This window comes from Homalodisca vitripennis, chromosome 1, assembly GCF_021130785.1.
Source record: "Homalodisca vitripennis isolate AUS2020 chromosome 1, UT_GWSS_2.1, whole genome shotgun sequence".
Classification (NCBI taxonomy): Eukaryota; Metazoa; Arthropoda; class Insecta; order Hemiptera; family Cicadellidae; genus Homalodisca; species Homalodisca vitripennis.
In genome coordinates this window covers 63427583-63455120 of record NC_060207.1, presented here as the reverse complement: position 1 = coordinate 63455120, position 27538 = coordinate 63427583, and the positions used below count along the sequence as shown (strand labels likewise).

Genomic DNA, 27538 nt, shown 5'->3' with positions numbered 1-27538 from the left:
AAACATCTATTTTATACAAATTAGCATGTTTTTATAAGTGAAAACGCCGACTTTGACTTTCTTTCCGTTTGAACATACAATAAACCATGAAAGTATGTGAGGGAGAAAATAGTGTGACAGATTTTGTTGTAGAATTTACTGCTTAAGCTAATAGCTAGGTAGGAAGACATATAAGCTATAACATTAGCGTGATTGGTATCCCAATGGTTAAGTGGTGTATTTATGCTGTTTATTTATATAATAGTACAATTGTGCTCGAGAAGCTACTGATCCATATATTTTAATGCCTTAATTTTTGCTACCTTAAATATGTTTATGGATTTTTAAATCTACTCCGTTGGTACCTTCGCCTACAAAGCTACCCAAACAAAAATTATTTTTGCAATCCGCTTGACTAGGTAGAGATTGGTGGATTTATAGAAAAAGATAACAGCAAACTTAGACAATGCTAAAGAGTCTGATCATTTAAAATTGCATGAGAACCCATCCAGCAGCTGTGACCATATCGCAACAGTAAAGAAAGGGATCATCTAAAATCCATGAAGGCCCATTCAGCACCCGCCACCATTCATGTTTGGCAGACTGCATGTCCTCATGAGTGCATTATACTGCATCGCCGCGCCGGCGTTATGCAAGCCCTCTCCAGTGGCCACGAGGCTGGCAGCTGGCCACACCAGACCCAGGTGTACTCAGTGTCCAGCTGTCTGCGGTGACTTAACCTAGCCCACTCAGACTGCCATTGAACCTTCCTCACTCCACTGCTACTGGCGAGCATCCAGTAGCCGAGCCGCTGATTCATCAAGCATTTCTTTTCGTATACGTAATGTAGCGCAGAAAATCAAGTCATAATTTATATAATCTACATGTTCTATGTTCTTCTTTATTACAATTTTTGTTCTTAAGTTTTCTTCCAATACACGTATCTTCTAAAAGATACATTCTCATTTTCATTAGCATTTGTAAAAGGGACGTGCTCATAGAAGTGCCGTAAGTAGGATTGGCTTTCGGGGGATGTATCTTACTGAGGAGAACACCAACACGGGGGGCTATGGAATCAGTTTATTAAAATCTAAATTTGACTAAATTAAATGTGCCTACTTAAAGTTAAACATTTAATGGCTGTATTTCAAACAAGTTGGATAGGTATTTTACGAATATCAAAGGTTTTTAGCTTTTAGGACTCTTAGGGGAGGTTCTATCCCCCATAGTTACGCCACTGGCTCATAGAGAAAATTACATAATTCACTCCTTAGCTCCTCAGAAATTGCCACCAAACTGCACCAGAAATGATATTTGAACACGAAACCATAAATCATCATAAATTTAGTTGTCGACCACTCCTTTGTTAGGTTCGGGCGAGCCCACTCCCAGACATTCCCTCAGACTTGCAGTTTTACGGGAATGACCATAACCCAGCCGGCATTGTTCTAGCCGCTCCTAGCCTCCGGAGCGTCTAACAGCGCCATTAATTCATAACAATGCTGCAGATAGCGCAATGCCTCTACTCCCACCGTGATATCAGATACCGCAGCAGTTGTGGTTGTGGGTCGCCCACAAAACTATCAGCTGTTCAGTGAAAGCCTCAATGGTAAACACGTCGTTGCCGTCGGTGGCGATGGCAACTGATTCTCCCTCTCTCTCACTCTTCGTGATTTATTCCGTTTCGTCTGTCTCTACGATAGCATCGTCTTCATTCGTTTCGGCCAAGAGTTCTGGCCTCTCTCCATCATTGTTTTCACCATTAACGATATTTAACGGCGATTACACGTCGGGTAGACGTTAATTGGACGCAGCAACGAAAACGGAAGATTAATAGTGGAAGTACATTTGCAGAGGTACGTAACCTTCGGATGATAAAGGGGTAAGGCCATCAATGTTTTCATCAGTACTTATTCCGTAATTAAAAAATAATCAGTAAAATTTGAAGAATCGGTATTTGAAAGCCGTGGGTTTGATGTTTTTGGTTGTAGTAAGTCCGGTACTTTGTTTGTCCCAATTTAGTAAAGGATTAACTGTAAAGGATCTGCCCAACATTTTCATGATGAATGTAATACAAACTTGTCCAAAGCCTAGGTGACCGGAGGTAACATAGCGGTCCGGGGAATGAAGTCGAGGAAGCCGTTGAACTGACCGTGGGCTATCTGCGCAGATTACCATAACTGTAGCATCAGCATCCATGCGCATACGCGTGCAATTATTCCAGGCAAGTGGCGTAAAGACACGGTTGCGTGTGGTGCAGACACAGACTTGTGATTTATCTATTGTTCAGAACTGGTTAGAATCATGGACTGGTATTCATGGAAAATCGACTCACGTCGATTATTTCTTCCCTTGGATTGGGAGAACATATCGTTGGAACTACATTAAATTTATTATTATTTAGGTCTGTTTTTGAAATTATGAGTGATAAATTGGAGTAGTAAGAGTAGAAATATGTAACTTGTACTTGTTTCAAACTCATGAAAATATAGAAAGGAAACCTCATGTTATTACCCGTTTTTTTTAAGAAATAAGTAATGAAAAGACATTATTATACTATTGATGGCTCATTCCATAGGTCGTAACTGTAACGACTGGTAGACAGCATAAACAGGTTAACACTTGCGGAAGCGAGGTGGCGGAAACTAGCTTAGTAACATATTTATGTTCACTGCACGTAAAGTCGCTCCTTTACTTGTACGAGAATCCCCACTTCAACCAAACCTGGCTGCAGGTAACCTCGCCTCGAGCTTCACAGGAAACTAAATTGCAAATTGCAGACAACGTCCTCACGGCAGCTTGATCTAACCGGACCCCTGCATCGGTAAGCTTCAAGGTTTTAATATATTAGTGGTCGTCCATATTTGGGTGTTTTGCGTACCTCGTGACCGCAAATGAATAATGATTTTGTGTTCTTTTTCATATAGGTATTAATTCGATCATTTGAGATTGTTTGTATAATGTTACTTTTAATGGCTCTAATATTATCATGTTACGTAGTTTATAACAAGACAATTTTAAAGGACCTAATGGTCCTTTAATAATTGGTTGTGGAACTTGCAAGTGGTTTTATATCTGAAAAGTGCAAAAATAATTATAGACATTAATGTTTATTTCTTCAATAGAGTACATTTGATTCGTTTTACAACGTCTATTTAATGAATATCATTTTAAATCTTAATATTCTCTCGTAATTATTTTACGAGTTTTAGAAGCTGCATATATTTGTTCGTCGCTAATTGAAACCTGAATTGATTTAAACTGCTTGTACCATAGTCACATCTCCGGCTCCAATGCTCCAATTGTAATCCAATCCCGGGGTTGAGGGGAGGCGTCAATTGTTGGTTGCACTTGATTAAACTGGTGTATCAGCTCATGTCGGCGCAGCGCGGCGGGGCCGGTCGGTGTCAGTGAACTCTTGATAGACATATTCAATCTCTGGTGATGTTGTGTGCCTTTGTCATCGACCGTTACGTCCAGACATTATCATTGCTAATACCTCCCCGCTTGTTCCCTTTATCAACTCCATCCACTGACTGGTCTTCTGGTAAATTTCGCGGAATGGGTTGCTGTAAAATTTGACTGTGAAAGGTAAAACTTTTTTAATAACTTGAGGTTGTACCATGCCCTGTAAAGTCGGCTAAAAGGGCTTTCGCTTTTATTAAATGAGGTTACTTTTGACGAAAACTATAATAAATGGTGTTTCCTAACCGTCATGTACTTTGCCTCAGTTCGCGGATAAACACGCAGGAAAATAACGTTGAAGGGATATCTCTTACCATCCTCCTAAAAAGCAATCAAGCCCTCCATATTCACCCATTTTAACGGCTATTAATCCATACTGAATTCAATTCTTCATACTTTCAGATGAAGTTCATTTCTGCTGGTGATGCAGTGGAATAAGTCGATACTGAAAACAATCCTACATGCATAGGATGTTCTTGTCTGCGTATGATTTTCAGGTTTAGCTTCAATACTGAATACAATTATCTATGTATCGGAAGAATTTCTCTCGTGGTGATTCGGAGGAATAAGTTAGTACTGAATGCATCTCTCCGTCCATCAAACTAATGCCTTCTCTGCAGAATATTTAGAGGAATAAGGCCATACTGAATGTAATCCCTCATTCTTGAATGCAGAAGTTCTTTTCTGCGGGTGATTCAATACTGAATTCAATTGTTCATGAATTGGATGAATTTCTCTCTCGCAGATGATTCGGAGGAATAAGTCAATATTGGAAGTAATTCTGCATACAGCAGACGAAGTTGTTTCTTGCAGACGATTCTGATGAAAGATTTGACTCATGAAGATTTACAGAAAAAACTGCACATGCTAATGTAAAACAGAAACCTCAATGAATGAATGGTAGTGTGGCTAGTGAACGGACCAATTTTAACTCGTTGTTCATGGTCTTTTATTTTTTAAATCTGTAATAAATTCTGCATAACTGCGAAGATCTAAACTGGCGAAAAGGTATAAAATGTGTTTTACTGTAAGGAATTGGGAATTATCGAACAATGTTTTTGTTACCACTCATAATTTTCATTGTCCTAGTTTCCTTTGCCTTATAGTTTGCAAGTTTTCGAAGAACGGTTATGCAGTTTAGATAGACAGTCAGTTATGTGCTTGATCTTCTGCATTACGAAAATGAAAAATTTCAAGGAATAAATTATAAGGACTTTAGTACGGTTGTTAAGTTCGCTTTCGTGTGATGATGTAACGGACTTGATCGTAATTAGAGAGCAATACACCCTCGATGCGTGAGGTCTAGAGATCGAGCTGGCTCAAGGGTTGCATGATTGACAGCACCATTAGTCGCCTGTCATTGCTGTGCCGGAGTGATCGGCACTTACCGTACTGCTATTGTCGTTGCCATTATGATTGCGTCTCAGTCCACAATGTCACAATGTTGCGAGATCTGCCTCACTGTTACGTACTCATTGTGCTCTCTATGTAAATAGACTACGCCGGCCTAACGGTTTTTGATTGGCTAGTTGTGTGCCGTTGTTTATTATACTCAGCCAATTGAAATATTGTTACGTATTTTAGGTATTTGTAAATTCTTGACAGGATGGAAGAAATTTGTATTCCGTCTTATTTGTTTTTTATTTAAAGATTGGATCCCTATACCTTTGTATAGAGAAAGTACTACTAAGAGATCCTTTAAGTCTGCTTTTTTAGTGGGTGCCATTGTATATATAAAAGAATTGAACAACTCTCAGACATCCGTTGCTTCATTTACTAAACTGACTTACTTCAGTGGATGGTTAAATAATTTATGGTGATTTTCTGAAATATCTAATTTGGGGTTAAATAAAATGGATAGATACACGTTATAATAAATAGAGAACATAAATTTTGTAAATAAATTTAAAATCCCTTCACAAGAGATTAAAAACATGTAGAAAAACGTTTAACACTAATTTTTGTCTACCCCATCGTCAGCAAAAAACCTTATAGAATCCTGTGAATGGAAGTAAATATTCTGGTGTAGCTGGACATATACAATAATACCCAGTTAACAATAGAAACAAACGCAATGTTACAATGTGAAGGCGAAAAAGAAGTGTCTGAAGTTCCTGAAAGATTCATACTTCGAATTGTTACACGGAACGGTGTATCTTAGTGGTGATCAATGAATAGTATATTAGCTTGTATCAACTCAAATCAAACATGCATTTTTCAAAACATTATCTCATTAATTAAAAAAAAAAAAATTATTTTGATTGTTTGTGTTGATTCGAGTATATTTTCATGCCAGTGTTGTAAAGAGTATAAAAACTTTGTAATAAATACACTGCTTGACAAGTCGAATAGGTCTGTTATACTTTTGATTTTGTTTGTGGTAATGTTGAGTTGTGACAAACACAGATGCTCTTGTCCCCTGCTTTCTCTTTAACCTTGCGAAGAGAAGAAAACTCGTTTCTCACTTCACCCCTAACCCTGTGTGACTTTCGCATGTAGATACAGAAAGCCAGACGGAGTGCGAAATTAATTCGATTGGCTCATGAATCATTTTTGTTTGAATTGGGCAGCGTTCCAGCAACGAGTCGTTTTTAACAATTAATTGACAGGCAACTCCGTCCGTATATTTCGGCAACTCACAATTCGTGGCCGTCCATGGTTATGTCGACTGACTTTTCAACTGTATATAAAGGTTTAATTGTAGTTTTTTATTAGTACCTGTTTTTCAATAAATCCAACAATTTGGATTTAGATATGTTAAAATTTATTAATAACTTACTTCAATTACGTTATTCTTCGTAATAATCCCCATTCTTCGTAAGATCTACCTATATGTAAGTGATTTTTAGATTGTACTCTACTCTTACAACTTATAAACATTCTAGATAAAAATGTTTTTATCATTTTAAATTATACCATTCTGATATTCCAAAACCAAGGCGCTATATTCATGGTGTTCTATATCGGTGAGCAAGACAAATTCAGGCCTGGTTTCATTTCAATATCGTTATTCAAAAACAAGATTCTCTCTTTAACATTATATTTTCACGTGCATTCTAAGAGATAATTTACATATACGTCATACAATCAACAAAATATAGATGGAATAAAGTGTAAAAATGTTGATAATACATACTATTAAAACACTTTATGCTAATCTGTTTCATGACATACTTTTATAAAAGTTTATTATCGGCTATGCATATGTTTGCATTTTATTACAATACTTGTTTTTAATAAAAATCCTTCCTAGCATTATTGTGTATTTCCTCCAAAAATGTGAGACTTATACGGAAAAGCTGATAAATACGTTAAGAAGAGATTAAAGAAATTGTATACGATATACAGTGATGGTAAGGAGTGTTCTGATCCTGATTGCATTCGAACTTACACCCCCTGACTGGTTCAAAATCAAACGACTTACGCCATGGACTCTGGCGATTTAAAAGGACGTTAGATATGTTGTGGCCATAAACGTCATGTTGTAAATATTTGTGTGAATTTAAAATTTCTTATTGTCAGTTAAAAAATCATTTTCATTTCCATTGTAATTTCTCTTTCTGTATTTACAAGAAAAGTTTACTTCTTTGTGTTGGTAAAACCTGTTCGCTTATTTGTGGGTACGTTAGAGTTATCCGACAATCAGCTGTTAACGGTCGGCACGTCATCTGACTGTTCCTGCAGATAGACACAGCTGTCGTCCAGATGTTTCATTGTTGTCTCTCGCACCTTGCCTCTCCCCGCGGCAATCAAGGGCCCTCTCCTCCGCAAATGAAACACGGACGCGGTGCGTGCCACGGCAGCATTCAATCTTCCGCTGCAACGCCCCCGGATAATCGTCCAGTCTCTCGACAAATCTGCGTTAATTGCACTCCTGCCCCAACTGCATGAAGAATGCACTTCTGCTCCAACTGCATGCAGAATGCATTCTGAATGGGCCAGCGGTGCATAGGGACTGCAGTTGCAGCCTATTGTCAGCTGTTCTACCCTAAAGTACGTTTTGTGCCTTCATATACGTTATGGTTTTCAATGTTCATTCAAAATCTAGTTATGCTTTGTTGACCTCAACTGACAAAATTATATTGTACTCCTACAAATTGTTTATCATTATATCAGCTTTTAATTTTAAATGGTTTGTAAACGCGACATATTATAATATAATTTTTATTGTTCGGATTTATATACTCAAAATTTTGCACGATTTTGTTTGTATGAAACTCGTTATCCTTTAATATTAACCTATTAAAAAAATTAATATTATTATTCTATTCCAACAATCCACGTTTAACTTATGAAGAAAATAAGGATTAATTTTGTAAATTTTTATGGCATTTGCCTAATTGCTCTTTTATGTTTTATATCAAGTATTATATAACGTCTGTAGTCTGTATGTTTGGTATCTTTAAGGACACTATTATAGTATATCTTCATTTAATATAATTTGGTATTTACACACTCATCTTGGCACTAATAAGAGACAGAAACATGCACTAGAGGTAGTATGATGGATGTGGTACTATCACTTCACACTATTTGTAATTACACTGAGTCTTGGCACCAATGGGAGACAGAAGCATGCACTATAGGTAGTATGATGGATGTGGTACTATCACTTCACACTGAGTATGGCAAGCCTTGTAATTACACACTCGTCTTGGCACCAATGGGAGACAGAAGCATGCACTATAGGTAGTATGATGGATGTGGTACTATCACTTCACACTGAGTATGGCAAGCCTTGTAATTACACACTCGTCTTGGCACCAATGGGAGACAGAAGCATGCACTATAGGTAGTATGATGGATGTGGTACTATCACTTCACACTGAGTATGGCAAGCCTTGTAATTACACACTCGTCTTGGCACCAATGGGAGACAGAAGCATGCACTATAGGTAGTATGATGGATGTGGTACTATCACTTCACACTGAGTATGGCAAGCCTTGTAATTACACACTCGTCTTGGCACCAATGGGAGACAGAAGCATGCACTATAGGTAGTATGATGGATGTGGTACTATCACTTCACACTGAGTATGGCAAGCCTTGTAATTACACACTCGTCTTGGCACCAATGGGAGACAGAAGCATGCACTATAGGTAGTATGATGGATGTGGTACTATCACTTCACACTGAGTATGGCAAGCCTTGTAATTACACACTCGTCTTGGCACCAATGGGAGACAGAAGCATGCACTATAGGTAGTATGATGGATGTGGCACTATCACTTCACACTGAGTATGGCAAGCCTTGTAATTACACACTCGTCTTGGCACCAATGGGAGACAGAAGCATGCACTATAGGTAGTATGATGGATGTGGTACTATCACTTCACACTGAGTATGGCAAGCCTTGTAATTACACACTCGTCTTGGCACCAATGGGAGACAGAAGCATGCACTATAGGTAGTATGATGGATGTGGTACTATCACTTCACACTGAGTATGGCAAGCCTTGTAATTACACACTCGTCTTGGCACCAATGGGAGACAGAAGCATGCACTATAGGTAGTATGATGGATGTGGTACTATCACTTCACACTGAGTATGGCAAGCCTTGTAATTCGGGACACGCCAAGCACATCAGGATTGTTACATGGCTCTCGTGTATAGTTCACAAACACAATTTACCTTTCATGTAAGCACAGTTGGAGTTCCTATTCGATGCTTAAACATGTATGTACTATGGTAATCGTTGGCATCGGATCTTTTTGCTTTCATGGACGTTATTAACTGCACATGTAGACGCGGCAGGGTGGAGGTTACGCCATTCAGGAGGGGTGTCTTCTCATCTCTAGGCGAAACTGACAATGTCCTCTGTCACTTTTATGTTTTATTTTTATTTTGATGATTGCGTGGTGAATCCTCTTCATTTCTAGTAATTTTTTAATCCAACACAAACAAGATTTATTGAATGTTAGATAATTAGATTTATATAATAATTTAGATAATTTATTGATTTAGACTATTTATTGATTAGACTCTGTATAAAAATGAAATTGTTTATTACATACATCCAGTGACAGTTGACATTTTGGTAACGAACCTACTGGTGGGGCAGAGTGAGTTATCGTTAGAAGAATTACGCCAATATGAGTAATTACAATAATCAATAGACTGTCAATGTGTCCTTAGGTTCAATAGTTTTTTTTTTTTTTTTTTTTTTTTTTTTAATATTGCACAGCATAATCTTAATCTCCTTTAAGCTCAAACGTGTGCGCGTGTTGCATTCTAAAAGATGCACTGTAATAGATTTTCCACTACTCCGCTCTTCACTTGATCGAATAAATAGTTTTCTGAATTTGAGCCTTTCTTAATGTTGCAAGTACGGTCCTGATAAGAAAAAACGTAACACAGTCAATTTAAAATGTGATATTCACAAACGGGTTTGAATAATAGTACAGAAAACGAGAGAGAGAAAATATATTGCAGAAGAAAATGTCAACTAAAAATATTTGAAGAAAAGAATACCGGCGTCCATACCGAAGTACGAGATTTCGGAATCATATTAAACCATTGTTAGATTTACCGTTTACTGGGATACTAAAACTACTACTTATAAGATTAGCCAGGGTAGGAACACGACTACACAGATTGATTCATCATTCTACGTATAACATATGTATTAAGCAACAATAGAAGTTATTAGCAACTAGAATCCCGTTGATGGTCTATAACCAGAACAAAATATTCCTAAAACCAGAATCTCGACTTACAGTCTAGAAGACGAAAGCCAATTTGTATTGTATAAGCTGGTACATTACACGATACTCTTACAACAAAAATACAGATTCTACACAGTAAGGCTACTTATGTATCCCGATTTGTTATCTGATAACCCCCCCCCCCCTACAAATATAAACATGCTGCTGAGGTAGTTAAATATGCAATCGGAGTAGCCGATAGCGATGTAGCAGGAATGTAGTTGGGAGTCCGGGCCTCGGGCTGTACCCATTAGGACGTATCATAGACATGGGCTTGGTTTTAATAAAGCCTGATCAGGCAACAGAGGAACATTGGGCTGCTCATCGTATGAATATGGAACACGGACCACATAAATGTGGACCGGTTAACAAGTGGCGTGGTTGTACTACAAGGCACGCGTTGCCACACAACTTTCGTCACACCCTGGTATCTACTTTGTTGTTTGATAAAAGACACAATTCTAGTTAGTTTTTAACGGAATGGAATTAATTATGAAGAAAATTTGCGCTATCCAAACACCGTTAGGTGTTTATTCTTAGATACTTGTATAACAGTTATATTGAAGGTTCGAAAAGTAAATTCTGATCGTAGAAAGTAATATTAGTACAGAAATTCATAAATTGGTGGCCTTGATTTCTTCGTGATATTTTGAAGTAACGGAGAATCTGACATCAATAGAATTAATCATTTCAGATGTTTTTTTTTTATCATGGATCGAGATTATATTTAGAATCTATAAAAACCAAACAAGAGACTTCGAACAATAAACTCAACGAGAGAACGGCGAAGGTTTCAGTATTCAGTGTCTCGGACGCGCCGTGTGTCGTGCCGGAGATGGTCTTTCAAATTTGCATAGAGCTGATTGATGGTCCGGACTGGTGAATCAAATATCAAGATACGATATACAAGACAAGATAGTATTGGCACTCAGTTAATTCCAGTTTTTGTGGCTGAACTGAACTGTTTCTTTTGAAGTTGGTTAGATTTCAAGATTACCTATTTTGGAAGCTGGATATTTGTACCTATTTTGGAAGCATTGAGGCTGGATATTTGTTTACAGTTTGGTGTCAATTTTTACATTTATTTCATTGCAATGTAATGGGATTCTCAGATCTACGAGTAAGATACGTTTGAACTACTCAAGGAAATCATGGTTAAGGTTCTTCCATAGCATTGTAGCAAACTGGCTGTAAGAACTACAGGAACTTTGCAACGACAATTATTATTACTTGCGGAATCTGTTGGGCAACATAATGGAATACAGTATGTGTGTGTATATATATATATATATATATATATATATATATATATATATATATATATATACTTTTCCTTTCCTTTTTCTATCTTCTCTTATAGCATACTTACCGGTTATTTTTTTCTAAAACTAAGTTCCATCTTGACTAGTGGACACTAACAATGAGGTCACAGTTTGGCTATTTAGTGTTCTACCCAACAGAAGGCGATATAGCAGATGTGTAATCCAATGCCGGTATTAGGTCTCCGTGTGGTTGATTCTGTTACCATCAATATTCATATCTATCCAACTACGGAGTACCTGATGAGACTCATTGACTTGGAAGCGAACCAGTTGTGGATCAGCAATGATTACTGTGCTTGGTGCAATTACATCCTTCCTATGAGATTTAAAATATGTAAAGGGTTCAGTTTTATGCATCATGCAGTAGAGGTGGTGCGAATTATTAAAATTCATGTTTAAAAGGTGCGTTCGTTTTTTAATAATTAATTTCAGACTTATGTTTCTAGCAAACGTCTTCATTAAGTGTATCCTTTATATTACAGTGTAATCAATTCTAGATACAATATTCATTACAATTTTATTCTAAAGCACACCAAACATTACACCTTTAGGTTTTTGTATTAAATTTGTTACAACGAGCTCATGGGTCCTTTGAATCTATAACATGGAAGATTTTTTAGGAAATATACCCGATTTTTTACAAGTTCATGATAATATACTGAGATGTCAGACATCTCTCGACTGCCCAAAATAATTTTATTTGTATACTAATTATGTGAATTTTAACCTAACACGATTAAAATTTAAAGCATTTTGCGTAGTCGTTAATAATTAAAACCCCACAGTTTGTTCGAGAACCATTGTATAATGTTTTCTATTTTTTATAACTTTAATTTTTTATTTGGAAGATTTAAAATGGGTGTGCAACATTATTGTTAAGTGATTGTGGAACGGAAACTCCATCGAAAAGCATTATTTACAAACAGAAACTATTTACCACAGTTTGCAGTGTGTTTACTGTTGATTAGGGTCAGCTGTTGACTAATGTGTGTAGCTGTTCCAGTTTAACCTGATGGATGTGTTGTCTGTTACAGGAAGGACCGAGGTCCTGGTGGTGCCCAGATGTATAGCGGAAGTCTCCGAGAAACTGCTCATGTCCGGCATCTACTTGCCAGGTAATAAACACAAGTTGCCTTATTAATGAAGCGGTACCAGGCGTGGTAATAATATGCTTCTTCTGATGTGGTTCGTCTAGTTCAAGATTTGTTTAACGCTTATCACTTAAATATATAACTTTATATTCGGAAATAATGTTTGAATGTATGCATTACCAGGGTATTGCAAAATGTGGGGAAACGTTTTGATATATTGTTTAAAAAATGAAAATAAACAAAACCTTCCTGTAACAGTATGGTTTAACTGGCTTTGTATAGCATTTTCTATAAATCTTTTTTTATTGTAAACACCATAAGATATGTTGTAATTTGTAATTTTGTGTTGTTTGTATCCTATTAGAATATCATTTTCTGTTGAAAGAAAAATCTATCGTTAATAGTTTCAAAATATAGGCCTTTCAAAATTTTTTGAGGAAGATTAAAAAAAGAAGCACATAAAATAAATCTCGTACAATCCAGTTTAATAGAACCAGAGCGCGGTCAATTTGTTAACGGGTATTTCAGCTGCTATTTATCATACGTTCATATCGAATAACAAGGTATTTATAAGGTATGACAGCGTTGTCTTTTTAAAGTTATTGTATTTGTGTCGTGACACTTTTCACTCTACTCATCGGTGTCCATTAAATGTTCTTTTGAAAATTACAAGAGGCCGATATTTAACAAATAATTAGAAATACATTTTTAACAGACATTTTAATTTTAACAAGCAATATAGACATGTAAAATTGCAACGCCGTAACTTAAACCGTTTCTAAGCACTGAAAGTTTAAAATAAAAATTACAGACATAAATAAACGAAGTGCAATGGACCACAGTTTTAGAGGAACTATTTTTTATTTAACCTATTTAATAATATCTCAAATATTTCCCCAGAGTTTTCAATACCATGTTGATATGGCAATGTGTCGTGGAATCGTGTATATTTTCCCTCTTAGAAGTATCATACTATTGATTATTATCTGGTAGTTAATCAATTTACACGGGTCAGAATTGCACAACTTTATTGCAAGTACACAGGGGACGAATAGTAATTTTACACTCCCATTTTCCATGTTTAATTACGAAGCGTACGAGCGGTGATGTTAATTAGTGTGTGAAGTGGTTAGGTAATGTTCTCATACCTATGTTGTACAATATACTAACTATTAGCTAATAATAACTTAACCTGAATTCATGATACATATATGTGGTAATATAACTGTAATAATATGAAGTATATTACCTTCATATATTTAAAGGAGGGATAACATAGAATATCTTGTGTTATGAAGATTTAATTTATTGTCAGATATATTTGTTAATACCGGTATTGCTGTATCATATTCCACATATTTCAACACATGCTTCCAAAGGCGTAGATACAATAATCATTATCGCTTTTGAGAGGGGAGGATCCGTCTTGATGGGAGTTTATAGGAAATTTGAAACGGATACTTTTCATACATGTATACACATATAAGTACAAAAATAGTTCATATATATATATATATATATATATATATATATATATATACAGATTTCCAGTAAATAGTTTTGGTTCATTAATCCCCAATCATCAACTAAATTTACGCTCCTCCTTACGTGACTAATAAACAAAGCTTGTTTTTAATTTGTAAGTTGTTGGAAGGTCATGACTCTTTGAATGCTATTGACCATCAATGCTTTGTAAGTCTCCATTGGCGAATGTGTGTTTTAAAATATGGTCTTGTACGTCTGGTTTAGACCAATAGGAATATTTAAATAACTCCAACAACAATCCTTTAAATTGAACGTTTACTGTAGATGGATTAACTGTCAAAATGATTATTCGGTTTGCATTTGGTAGTTTTTATCCGTGCTTTTAACACAGTGTTAAATTCGACAATGTTCTCCAAAAATAGTATTTGGCATACATTAGTGTAGTAATGTCAGATGTCGCTCACAAGAAAGTAATGTCGCTTGTTTCCCTCAAAAGTATCCATGATTAAACGGTATTATGGTTCGTGTTTATTTTAACCTCATACATTTTAAGTTCTAAAAAAATTTCTACCTACCCTTCTTCGATTCGTTTAAATGTTTTGTCAGTTTCATATATTTATTTATGTAGCCGTTCGCAAGGCAGTAAAGCATTCTGAAAAAGTCATGGTTAATAATTTGTATTGTTGTTCGCTGTTTTTAATCTTTTTTTAAGTTTAAAGGTATGTGCTAAACACAAGTCTTTTAATTATGCGTGCAGTATTAAAATACCATTAATGTGTTAATGCAATTTTGGGTTGTGATTCCAACCTCTCTAACTCCACAAAAAGCTACCTTTGTCACTCAAGTATGCCTATTCTTGTAAGTCAACTAGGTCAGTTCCTAGACCTGCCGGAGGCTCTAGATCAGGAGGGTGGGAGAATTCCAGACCGCGATACTGAGACAGCTCTATCCATACTTGTAGACTACTGCCATCAGGAACTCTAATTGTGAGTTGCGACTAGGATGTGGTATGACCCGGGTCGGCCGATCTGACTTGCAAATCGCGGGAACAACGGAACACGGGTTAGACACAGGAACGGAGGTCATACGGCATGTGCGGTGCGGTGAGGTCTGCATTCTAGAATTGCCGTTTTTACATTTTCTTTTGTCGCTGGTCGCCAAACATATTGTTACCTTAGTGAAGAAATCCTTTTTATAACTGTAGGTCCAGAACATTCTCTCAGATGAAAGTAAAACAAATAGAGCACTTGTACTAATTGTACACAGTACTTAATTTATATTAGCATATAGGTCAACGTCCGGCTCAATTCCCTACAAGTAATGAATGGATATTTAATATATTTATTTAAAAGAGTCCTTTGGAATGCATGGTGACTAAGTTAACTTCAAAATGCTGACTGTATGTCTATAATTCCACTCAATAATTTAATTATGATTCTGTTTCCAGCACTGAACTGAAATATTAAACAAAACATTACTACCAAAATGACTACCAACAGTAATACAGGTTTCAAATTAGTGACTGTAGGGTACTATTGCATCATTTCGTTATACACGATGGTATTAAATCGCCTGCAAAGACGAAAAGACGTAAGTCGGTTTGGATCTTTCGTTTGGACCAATCAGAGAAATAATTCGTGGTGTCCTGTAAGGAAATATAAAAATTGCGGTACTTGGACCAAGAAAATTATTAAACTCATACAAGATAACTTATAATCTACGAATATTGTCTGGGATAAGAGGTCACACTATAATATACTATTCATTATATGATTGTATATAATGAAATTATGAAATGGTGCCAAGAAGTTACTACATTTTCTTTTCTTCATAGATATTCGATTCTTCAATTTAGAGTTGTAAACTTATAAGCTTAAGACACTCTAATAGCCAGACGTGTTTGTCTACTATCTATATTTAACCAATTATAAAACTGATCATTTGATGATTTAATAGTTTCTCTCTTCCAAAAATAATATCTAAAAAGCTAGGGAATAAAAAATACCATATGTGCGCCAAAGAGGTCACACCATGAGGATGCTAAAGATAAACTCTTAATAACGGAAGACGGAGGCTAATAACAGGAAACAAGGTGCTAACACGAGCATGTAAGACCGGCACTTGGGCAGTCCTGATCGGTAAATTCATGGTAGTCCGGGAGCATTACTTGCAGGCGGATGTGCCGTCGGCGTGCTTATGAATATTCACACCAGGGTTAGACCATAACTACTGGCAGTTATTGCACTTCTCCAGAGAGAACTGGCCGGGGTAGCACTTAGAGCTAATGGGGCAGTTTTTACCTACCGTTGTGTATGCTAAACCGAAATTCTTTAAATTCATATCAGTTTATTAAGTTTGTAGTATTTTAAACGTCGAGTGATAATAATTGTCTTCCTGATATGAATGTAGAGGTACTGTAAGCAAATATAAAAACGAATTTTTTCACGTTTACTCTGCAGTATAGAATAACACATTTTCTTCATCAACACTCTCTGGGTTTTTAAACGTAAAAATTGATGGGAAATGGAATTTTTACTATTTACAGTGAATTTGTAACATCACGAATGAGAAAGATACAACCAAAGTACTTGCAAAAAGGTCCAAGGGATAATCAAAACCTGAAATATAATAGTCAAAACTATAACGTAAAAAGATTTTTTAATGTCAGTCTGTAATAGAGAATAATTGTTCATTTAATCTTACTGTTTTGACACATCTAAATCTAATAATAGTCTGGCGGTATATTCTCACAATTTAGACTTTGAAACTGACTGTGTTTTTCTTAAGAAACGCATTATTTTAATTTATTAGCCGGTAAAGCAATGGATGTCAATACCCAGCCAGTCAGTATCACCTTGAACAGTATGGCGTTCTGCGTGTGAAAATCTTCAGTTGTACACCACATGGTGCTCAGCTGTTGGAGGTTTGCCAGACGCGCCCAGGGGTCACCAAACCCACAGTTGCCCAAACCTACACCGACCTACTCAGGACTCGGACTGTGAGATGGTTGCTGTAATCCTTTCGTTTTTGTCGCGCCGCATCATCACTTTCAACCTGCTAAATTGCTCATCACTCTCTTTCTGTTGCGAATTTTAATAGTTGTTGCAAAATAATTTCGGTTACACTTTCTCCCGGCGTCACCTAGCCGCAATTACTACTCCCTTTATCTAGATTGCCGCCGCGGCACCACGGCTAGGTCATAGTGCATTCATTACCTCTGCACTTGCACTCAGGAGGTCCCTCGACTCATTTCGACATTCCCACCGATGTAGTAACATGACTTTTACCCGGAATGTTCGCTTTCACTGTAGTCTTGTTTGAGATCTTGTACGATACGGCCCTCAAATATTAGTAGCTACGAAACAGAATAAAGAAAATATTCGTAGGAGGTGAGGCAGAATTAACCCACGCCAACCAAAGTGACCAAACATCACGTCTTCTCTGTATCTATTCGTCCATCTCTTGGTCAGTAAAAGGTTGAGTACGTCATTCACAATCTTTCAAACATTGAGTACAAGATTATAACAAGGTCTAACCACACCACCCGTCGTATCAGGTTTCGCTGAGTTTGCAAGCAAAATCTCAAGTCTATAGCTCATCTCATTCTCAAGATGTCTTGCGGACACATAGACAGACAACCGTACAAAAAAGAAGTCGATGACAAAGATTATACATCATAGAACTTATTGTTCAAGTTTCATGCAAAGTTCTGCATATGGAATCATTCTTGGCATATCTTGTTACATGATACTTTAACACTTTGTTCATTAAATTGGTTTATATATTTAAATAATAACACTTTTGACACCAATTTATTATAAAAAGATGTTGTATGTGTTGGGATAGTCAGGCTACACGTGTTAGTATGTCACTTCTACTTGAATCTCTTACGGGTGTATAAAGTTTGTTTGGAAGTTTATTCATTCTTATATTTTCTCGATGCCATTATGGTTACCCATAAGACCAATGTTAAAATATTCGCTAACGCTCAGCCAAATCCCTGGAGTGACATGCACCATCATCGAACTCAGTGTTCCTCATACAGAAATGAAGCCTCATGCACAATTTCAAGTCTATAGGTCAGTTCATTTTCGTGCGGGCAGATAGACAGACAGAAATGAAATTTTTCCAGCCCCATGAAAGATAGGCTTCACTAAAGCTCAGCCAATTTAAGTTCGGTTCCTGATGTAACTCGTCAGTCCCATTCATAAAATACCTATTCCAATTTATTGTATATTTCCACCTCTGGAACAAACAGTGCTTCCAAGTACGTGTCGGAAAAATAACATGTTTATTATACAAGAAGATAGAACATTGTTATTGGTAGTATGTTCTTTTTTAAACAGACAAACGATCAAATCTGTTTTGTTTGGTGTTGAAGCATAGCTCCTAATTTTCACACTCAAATCAGCACTAAATTTTAGTATATTCCCGGTATACTCAATGTTCTGTCGCGATCTCGCAGAACGACTACGACACTCCCCCGTCTAGTCTGTAACCTTACTTTCACAATGCAGGGTTGGCACTCCTCTTTGCAAAGCGGATGCGGATGTCAGCTGTTGGTCGTGTCACCTGATACCACGACCTGCAGGCCACCACTCACTCGGTCACTGAAGCTCTATTTAGTTACAAAGTTAAATAAGCTTACTTAAAGTCGATGGGAAATCATGGAACATTGTTAACTTTAAAGAAAACTCAAGTTTTGTTATCAAAGTTTTGATCTTCAGAAAATTGTTTTAACAAAAAAAATAAAGAATGGTGACTATACGAAGTTTTGTAATTGTTCGTAAATATAGGTTTCTACGTCTTCTTATTTTAGTAAAGAATATCGCCAAACAAATTTATAACAATTTCCATCTACTATGATTTTTACTGTTTCACGATATTAATAAGTTTAGTATAATCGTAACTTTTTCGAGAAAGAAAGAATACATGGCCTTATTGACGTGACTGGACGAATGGATTGATCTGTTAATCAGAATAGTTTTTATGTTCTGTTTATGTTTATTAAAAGGTTACGATGGGTTTTATTAGGGTTTGAGTAATTCCATGATTGAACACATTTCTGCGTTAGCTATTTAAAATTTCACCCATTACAAGTTGGCTATTGATGTTAAAATCAATAGCCAACTCGACCACTTAGGGGTAACCCATATAAGGAAACATTGCATAAGTAACAATTTCACCGTTAACAAACCACCTAATTCATTTCAGAAATAGCAGTAATCTGACTTGCAGCTGATTATCTATTACAACAACCTGCTGAGACTCATAGGCGCCGCGTTCGGTTTTCGGCAAGAGAAACCAGACACGGAAGCGAATCGTGATCAGATACTCACAGTAACAGGCTCATTCCTAAAACGTGCTCGAAAGGCAGTGATTTCTATTTGATGGTAGGTCTAGGAACGGCGACCCCTAAGTCCCAACAGGGATAGTTGGAACTAACCGTTTACCTGTGGGCCGCAGACCGCCAGAGCAGGAAAAGCGTCTAACAGCAGGTTGGGAGGTGTCAAAACCCGTCATCAAATAAAAAAGGTAGGCTACTAGGAATGTGGCACAATCAATCGGCACACATTGGAATCTTCTTGACGGAAGCGGGTTATCTTCTCTGGAGTTCTCGTTATACTTTCATGAGTTTGCAAATGTTCCGATACTCAATTGTCTTTCCGGATATCTAGGATAGAATGTTCCAAGAAGTCACTAATAGTGGCATTGTGACGTAAGTAACAAATTATTAAATATTCAGAATTTTGGTATCTTTGCTGAACCAAGCTAGTAGACTCTTCAAATTTAAATATTTAAAATCCGGAATATTTTCCCAAAACCATTAAAAGAAAGGAAACAGGATTTTCCTGGCATATCCTTCCATCGTTTAAAAGAAATTTCAAACAAAGAATTTAAATTAATCAGATTTTGAATTATCAAATACAAGTCATTTAGTTTTAGCGTGACAATGTAAACACAGCCTTCGTGAGTATTATCTTGAGAACCACCAAGGACTACTTCCAATATCATAATAATATATACTCTGAGTCTACCAATAAAGATTTATTTATGATTTTGGCGAATGAAGTTGGCTAGGAATAGTATTGATTCTCATGCTTCAATTGCATCTTAGTATTTTATTATTAAAACGTATGAAAGAATGTGTATACTTGACCGTATATACGAATCTTTGTAAAGTATCATCAGCTCTTATCTCGATGAGTGCTGTATTTACTGCCAAAAGTACAGCATCGTGATCTCCTATCGAAGTGGAAACATCGGTACTAATACCGTTCCGCTAATCGTCAGGTCAAAATCTCATTCTCGATTGAATCCGTCGGGCCCATCTCCGGAACGAATCTTCGGCTAATGGTGCGCCATCGCATTAGGCCATCGACGAAACCCGGTCAGAAGCGAGCATTACCCGTATGAAATATGGGTGAAACCTTCCGTACCTGTATCCGGTAGTCCGTGGCACTAGAATTTTACGGTTTCCATCAAAAGTGTGAGTTATGTGGACTACCAGATCCCGGAATGACCTAGATTTCCTACGGGTGCTTGAGTTGTCCGAGGTCGAGATGATTTCTCGCTTTCCCGCCCGAAACGGATTGTGTGTCAAATCGGGAAGAAAGAAGCCTGACTTTGTAAGCCAGTTGATTAGATAGGTTGTTTGCTTCAAGTCGGCATTAGTCTATTATCCGCGAGGGTTTGAATTGGAATATGCAACTCATATGACATTGTAAGATAATAAGAAAAGGACAGATCCTCCTTAAAATTGATCTGTGTGAGAACTCTTAATAGATAAGCTCAAGATTCATGACATTTTGATACGGTACATATGTTTCTTTTGGTCCAAGGAATCCTTAGTGATCCTTTCGTGGTCAAAAGGCCAAAGTTTAATAAATTATAGTCCATTTGGAAAAAAATTATAATCAGTTCGATAAAGACGTTCTATTACGTTATATTGGGTCCTCCGATATTCCGTGGCATCGGTTTATTGCATATTATTATTTCAAAATTCTGTTATATTAAGGAACATTAACTGTACTCGTGGATCATTTCAGTGTTTCTAATTCAGTTGTACAGCTTCAGTTCAACTTTAAATTTATTATAAAGTGTTCAACACCAACTTTGAAACATAGCTCTTCTATGGATCCTTCATGATCACACAAACCATATTTGAGTGCCTCGGCAACTGGATAAGAGTTCTCCTTTCATTTATCCAATCACTTTCTCTCAAGTGTGACCGAAGTGCAGTGTCATGAAGAGGCTCATGCATCGATGGGATCGCTATCACTGAGCTACCGGCTCGGCGCGCGGCCCCCATCGTCCTCTCGTTCTAGCTCTATCGGTAGATGGGAGAGCCGGACACTCATACACATGCAAATGAGAGGATAGGAGACGAGAGCCGGGATGAGACAGCCTTTTGTCCATCTGCCCATCATTAGGGGGCGCATTCCCTTCGGACAATGTGCCATTGTGGGAGTTATGTCGGAATCTCTTCCAACACGCGCACGCGTACACACAAGCACCGGTATAACTCGGCCCTTAGGAGTCGTTGTTCTCAGTTCGAGTTGTTTTTTCAGCATGTATTCAAAGACCACATAATGAATATAGAGTGGCTATTTCTGGATAACCCGTGCTAGACACTAATAAAACATATGGATTTCGCCCATTGATTCATTACGTAAAATCATATCCTTGTAAATCCTCGGCTATGGATGCTGAGTTGTAAGCACTGTAACCATCTTCCCTAAAATTCTCCATTTTACTGACCCAATTAGAGGTAAAAATGATGAGTGTTACATTACCACTACAGGCAAAATCTTGGTATTACGTTTAACTGCAATCAAAAAATGTATGATGTTGGTTCATGTCTAAAACAGGTTGTAAAAGTTAGATTATTGTGCACGTATCCCGTTACTGGCAGTTCAAGCCAAATCGTTTGCCAAATTTATCTGATCTGATAATATCTTGAATAAGTTTCCTAAGTGGATGTATTTTTCTTAAATTGATAAGTTTACTTATAATATCATCCTCCACAATATAGCTATAAACGGTTATACTTTCTAACTGTTGCCTCAGCCAAATCCCATAGAGAGACAAGCACTTTATTTGCTAATATAAATAGAAGCTTCGTACTAAATATCAACTATATAGGTCAGTCTGTTCTCGAGACAAACAGGCAGTAAAAACCTCGAGTGATAGACTTTGCTAACTCTCAGCCAATAGAGTTTGTATTGGTTAGTTGATACGTTGTTGGACTGAAAGCGGTTATTTCAGAAGACATGCGTCAACCTTTCTCTGTTGTTAACCCGTAATAGCCGGGTTCGGTGTAAGGACGCTTTTAGGTGTTACCTTTCTCCAATTTCTGCTGTAGCTTTTGTAGTCTACAATATAAGAAAGTCTTTGTGTGAGAGTTTATTATTAATGTTATAGTGTGTTACTGAGTGTCTACCCCAACCACTGTTTCAGGTGTCCACGATCAGGAGGGCAGAGCCGTGGTCGTGTACGACGCCGCCGTGGTCGCCAGAGCAGCCCTTTCTCACACGGATGTTGCCAGGGTCATACTCTACTACTCTACCTTGCCCGTCAGGTAACTCAAACTAATTATCAATTTTAAACGACAACGTTACATAGATATGATATCTTACATTATACATTACGTACATAACCGAGGCTGTAAAAATTGGCGTGGTGGTAACACCATACGATATGGTGTGCGATTTTGGGATTTAATCTTTTATTTGGATTATAACTATTTGGTGGGTGATTGTGAGTAGTTTTTGTTCTATGGATGGCCGACCCAGGTTTGGCTATTTGGTAATGTTGTATTTTTGCGTTTCTATAATATTCACTTATCTCAAGAATTTTAGGACAATAGGGATGCTCGGTACATTCTTCTTTTGCTGCAAGGAAGTGTGCGCCGGGCCACATGTAACAACTAGGTTTTTAATAAATGCCGTGCAAAATTTAACCATCCTTGAACCAAAAGTCTTGCTAGTGGTGCATGAAGTCATTGGCACAGTTCCAACATTCAATAGCAACAAGTGACCGGAGAACAATGGCGATCGTATCAATGGCACAAAGACAATGCGAGATTTAGCAACAACACAGGGACAGGATGGAGACCACAAATCAGACAAATTAGCCCAACTGCTCTTTCATCAGCAGATGATAACCGAGATACCCGGACAATGCGCCGTAATGTGGGAAGCTCGAGGGAGAAACTGCAAGAGCACCTCGGCGCGGCGTGGCGGGATTGTTTAGAAAAGGAAAGTCGCAAATAGATGTTAAATCATGTTCCTTGGCGCGAGCACTGATAGACGATTTCACGCCTCCATCACCGCGATAAGGTTACAAGGTCGGACTGACCGTTGCGCTTGTCGAGGAAAGCGAGTACGCCGAACGGCAAATTGGCGTTCGCAGGTGATAAAGACGCGTTACGGCTGGGCATGACAGGGTTGTACTGCATCAATGGGCCGACTCCTTACTGAGTGGAGAAACCAACGATATACGCCCGCGCCGCGCCGCCGCCGCGCCGTGGGAACCAGCAGGATATGACCCTATTGGCGACGACAGAGCGGCGATCGACTGCCCCACAGGACCTCTTGTGGAATCAGCTCACTCTCCTGGTATTCATTGATCTCCGGGTATTTTATGGAATGTTCCTAGAATCCAAACATTTTAAAATACTATATAACGCATTAAGATACGTAATATTCCACGTGTGAGTCTGTATATATTTTATTTATAATTTTTAACATAGTAAATTTTCGTGACTATTTATCATTATTAAAACCTAGGTATAAAATAAACTAATACAGCGGAGTATCGAAGGATCGAACAGATCGTAACGAAAATATTACCAATCAATCCAATAAAATAATTTCATCATAACTTAATAAAAATATGTAATATGATTATACTTAGATTGATTACACATTTGTTTATTCACCTTTTTTTCGTTACAAATGGTCACCTGTAAGATTTACTAATGGTCACATTTAAAATTGGTTCTTCTTTGGATTAAGTGAAACCTACCAATGCCTTCAAGTCTCTTAAGGCCTTTCTATCAAGAATTATCAGACAGACAGAGGAACGTCCAATGGCACGATTTTAAGAAGACGCTGTCTGGTCCTAGAGAAAACGTTATTTGCACTGATAAAAATAGCTGTTGTTGTAACTTTAACATTTATCTTAATATTTATAAAAACAATATATTTTGTACTTTATTTGTTAAGACCAGATATAAAATGCGTTTTACCGCTATCGTGCAATCTTAATTAATAAGAAATGTTACTCTCAGTGCGTTGAATATTCGATTGGATTTTCTTACTTATTTTCCATATGGCTTTAACAAACTTGGTACCAGAATTTTTTTATGACTTTCTGTGTAAATTTCTTTAAATACTGAAGTTTTCAAATGGCCGTAATGTTAAACCAGTAGGAATAAAATGAAATATTTCCGAGGTTATTTCCATTCTGACTTTCATTTCTTCACAGAACGTGTGTTTTACTGCCTTCCAGATAAACGATTGGTCATTATAATTATTACAACAATGATGTTGAACTTTCAACCAAGAAATGATATGTTATCAAAGGCTTGCCACAACTTCCTGGTATTTCTCATCCGCCAGCTCATCGACGCCGTTAAACCTACTAGTCCGAAAATACTTGGAGTCCAATCCGCTCAATATTCACTCCATGTGTAGTGTAATGAACCCGCCTTCTGTCTAACCCGCTAACCGGGAAATACGTGGCTAATTTGGGCGCTGCCTCGTTAACGAGTCGCTCACCGTGTTACCAGAAATGTTTGACCTCTTCTCACGTCCACAGTCTAAACACGTCCTGGATTGTTGGCTGGAGTTACTCATAATCTAGAAGTAAAATATTGCTCGAGAAATTAACAATACCTTAGTATGGCTCAACTATTGTAAACTTCTGAAATTTCCATCTGGTTCAAATTTCAATATTCATGATTTTTTTTACTTTGGAGGTAAAACCAACTTAACCTGAAATTCAATTATTTTGCTGCGTTACCGAAATAGGAAGAAGAAAATGTATTATTGATATTATTGTTGTACTTTTTTAAGGCGTTTATTGCAATTAAATCTGTTTATGACATCATAGTAATATGTATCACAATTCCATTTCAAATCATTTTCAGAGTTGTACTTCTCCAAAAGTGGAATACAATTTAAAACCATTTATAGAATTTTAGTACAAGATGCAATACAATTTTAACTGTAACAAAATCTTATATCAAAATTATATGAAACTTGACAATAATTAAGAACAACAGATATGTTACGGCATATACCGCCATTAAAGAAAGGATCTCGACATCATCCATCGGGTAGAGAATGAAGTTGATCCATTTCATATTTAATCAGAGGAATGATTAGAATATGAAAATTATCATTCACTGTTTGAGAAACGAAAAAGAAATGTTGCTAAGATATCAATTTAGAAGAAGCCCGGAAACCAATTTTGTGGTACGGCATACCTATAACAAGTCTACAGTATGCCTCTAAAAAATCTACAAATGGCACTATCTTGAACTCATTAAGTCCTTAACAGAGTTTACTTCGTAATTGTATTTTAAATGGTAGCTATGTAATGTCATACAATATAATATTTACCCATCGTATACAAGTGTCGTAAACCGGCGCGACGATATAAAACCTGATTGTGAACTGATTGGGGCGAACTTACAAATAACCCTTATTTGCAAAATATACTTTGAAATATTACTTGACGTGCTCCATACGCAATGGCAGGTCTTGGCGAATATTGTTATGGTGGCCAGTTTTTTTATGGGAGGTGCGGCGCGTACCCGCTTTCTCGGGCGGGAATGTTGGACAGAAGGTGTGTTATTAACAAGTACAGGCAGTCACCGACGCGGCTCCGGTCCAAGTAGTTATGACAAGAAACAAGAATACTTACAGTCTTATAGAGCCGAGAAGAATGGATATATTTCATCCGAGAGATTCATAAACCTTATCTTCAAACGTAGTAAATAATCTTCAACTCCGAAGACTGCACCTCAGGTTGTGCCACTTATTTCCGTCAGCGGTGATTAAAGCGATTAAAAAACTGAAATCGGGGAGTGTGCGTTCCTTGATTTTGTCGGACGCTGTCATGTATCATCAGGGCACAGTAATTACAATGTGGTCGTCCAGCACCAAAAGGACGAGCATCATGGGAAAACAGAAGTTCCCAGCGCTATTTTCTACAGATAATCGTTCGTTTTTATGTGTAGTCTAATTAATTATATCCCATAAATAAAGCGATGACGTTAAAATTAAATTTTACCTTGGACAGTAACACGTTTAGTGAACTACGCGAGCGATGATTGTTGTAGGCGTACTTCATTTCAACCTGTTGAAAACCCTTTTGTTGCGTAAGGATCTCCTCGAAGTGGGTTTGGAGGTGAGGGAAAGTCACATTAATGAGGACATAAATTATTTGCCCTCCCACCGTACGTTGATGGTTCTTTTAATAACATGTTTGTTACCCGTTGATTTTACTGCGTGAGCAAAGGAACGTAAATATATACATTACTGGAGACGTTAAAGCGCGAGGTCTTCATGCTGCATCCATATGGAGTCGCAGTAAAATTACGAAAATCCTGTCGTGATTCTTTGAGTTTTATTAAACTAATTCACGATGCTTGCCTGAGGATAGACAAAATTGTGAAGTTTATATTTTGTTTTTGTATATTCATAAAAATTAAAATAAAGCAAATTTATATTTACCACGTTAATTTAAAATTCTACGTATACTTAAGACACTATGGTGAAGGTATTTAATAGAAATGGAACATTCCTTCAACTTTAGGTTTATTTTTGTGTGGATTAGTTGACATTTGCTATGGCTGTAAACGCTGGTTTATCATATGTGGAAGCACAAACATTAACATATTGGACCGTCTTAAAATAAGCTACTCTACAATACTGATCCGTACAAAAATTATTTTTATCTGTAATTTATTTCCTACGGTGATTATCTTAGACTGCAAGGACTATTTCCAGTGTTAATAGACTGCAAGGATCTTTCTTGGGTCTTATTATAAATAAGCTTCTTTAAAAGACTATTCCATGCAAAATTATTGGTGGCTGCCATTCGTCTATAACCGTGTTCATTAGACGTACATTCTCTCTGTTGTGTTGAAAGACAATCAATCCATATCAAAATTACAAAATATAACACTTCTAAACTATGCATTGTGCTAGTAACAATCAATTGTGTTTCTTCTCTCTTGTCTCGAAGACATCAAAAATATGATGTAAAGAAAAAATACAACATTCTATCTCAGTATCCAAATAAATAACTGTTTCAAAAAGGTCCTTTAATTATTTTTTTACTGGAAGTATACTATCAAGCCTGTTTTGGTTACTACTGTTTGAGTTCCGTAGGACTAATATTTCTAAACCAAAAAATCCTGTCTTTCAGGAATCCTAGTATCCCCGATGCCCGAGTTCTTCAGTACAGCAATC

The 27538-nt window shown here is 37.0% G+C and overlaps 1 protein-coding gene across 5 annotated transcripts in view; it reads left to right on the top strand.

Moving 5' to 3' along the window:
* Positions 1–27538, top strand: part of LOC124363144 (puratrophin-1-like) — a 520999-nt gene that overhangs the window by 377606 nt on the left and 115855 nt on the right. For all 5 annotated transcript variants that reach the window (XM_046818294.1, XM_046818288.1, XM_046818302.1 and 2 more), the window contains 2 exons: positions 12510–12590; positions 22512–22632. In XM_046818294.1, coding sequence (XP_046674250.1) covers positions 12510–12590; positions 22512–22632 — 202 coding nt within the window. The remainder of the gene's footprint in view (positions 1–12509; positions 12591–22511; positions 22633–27538) is intronic.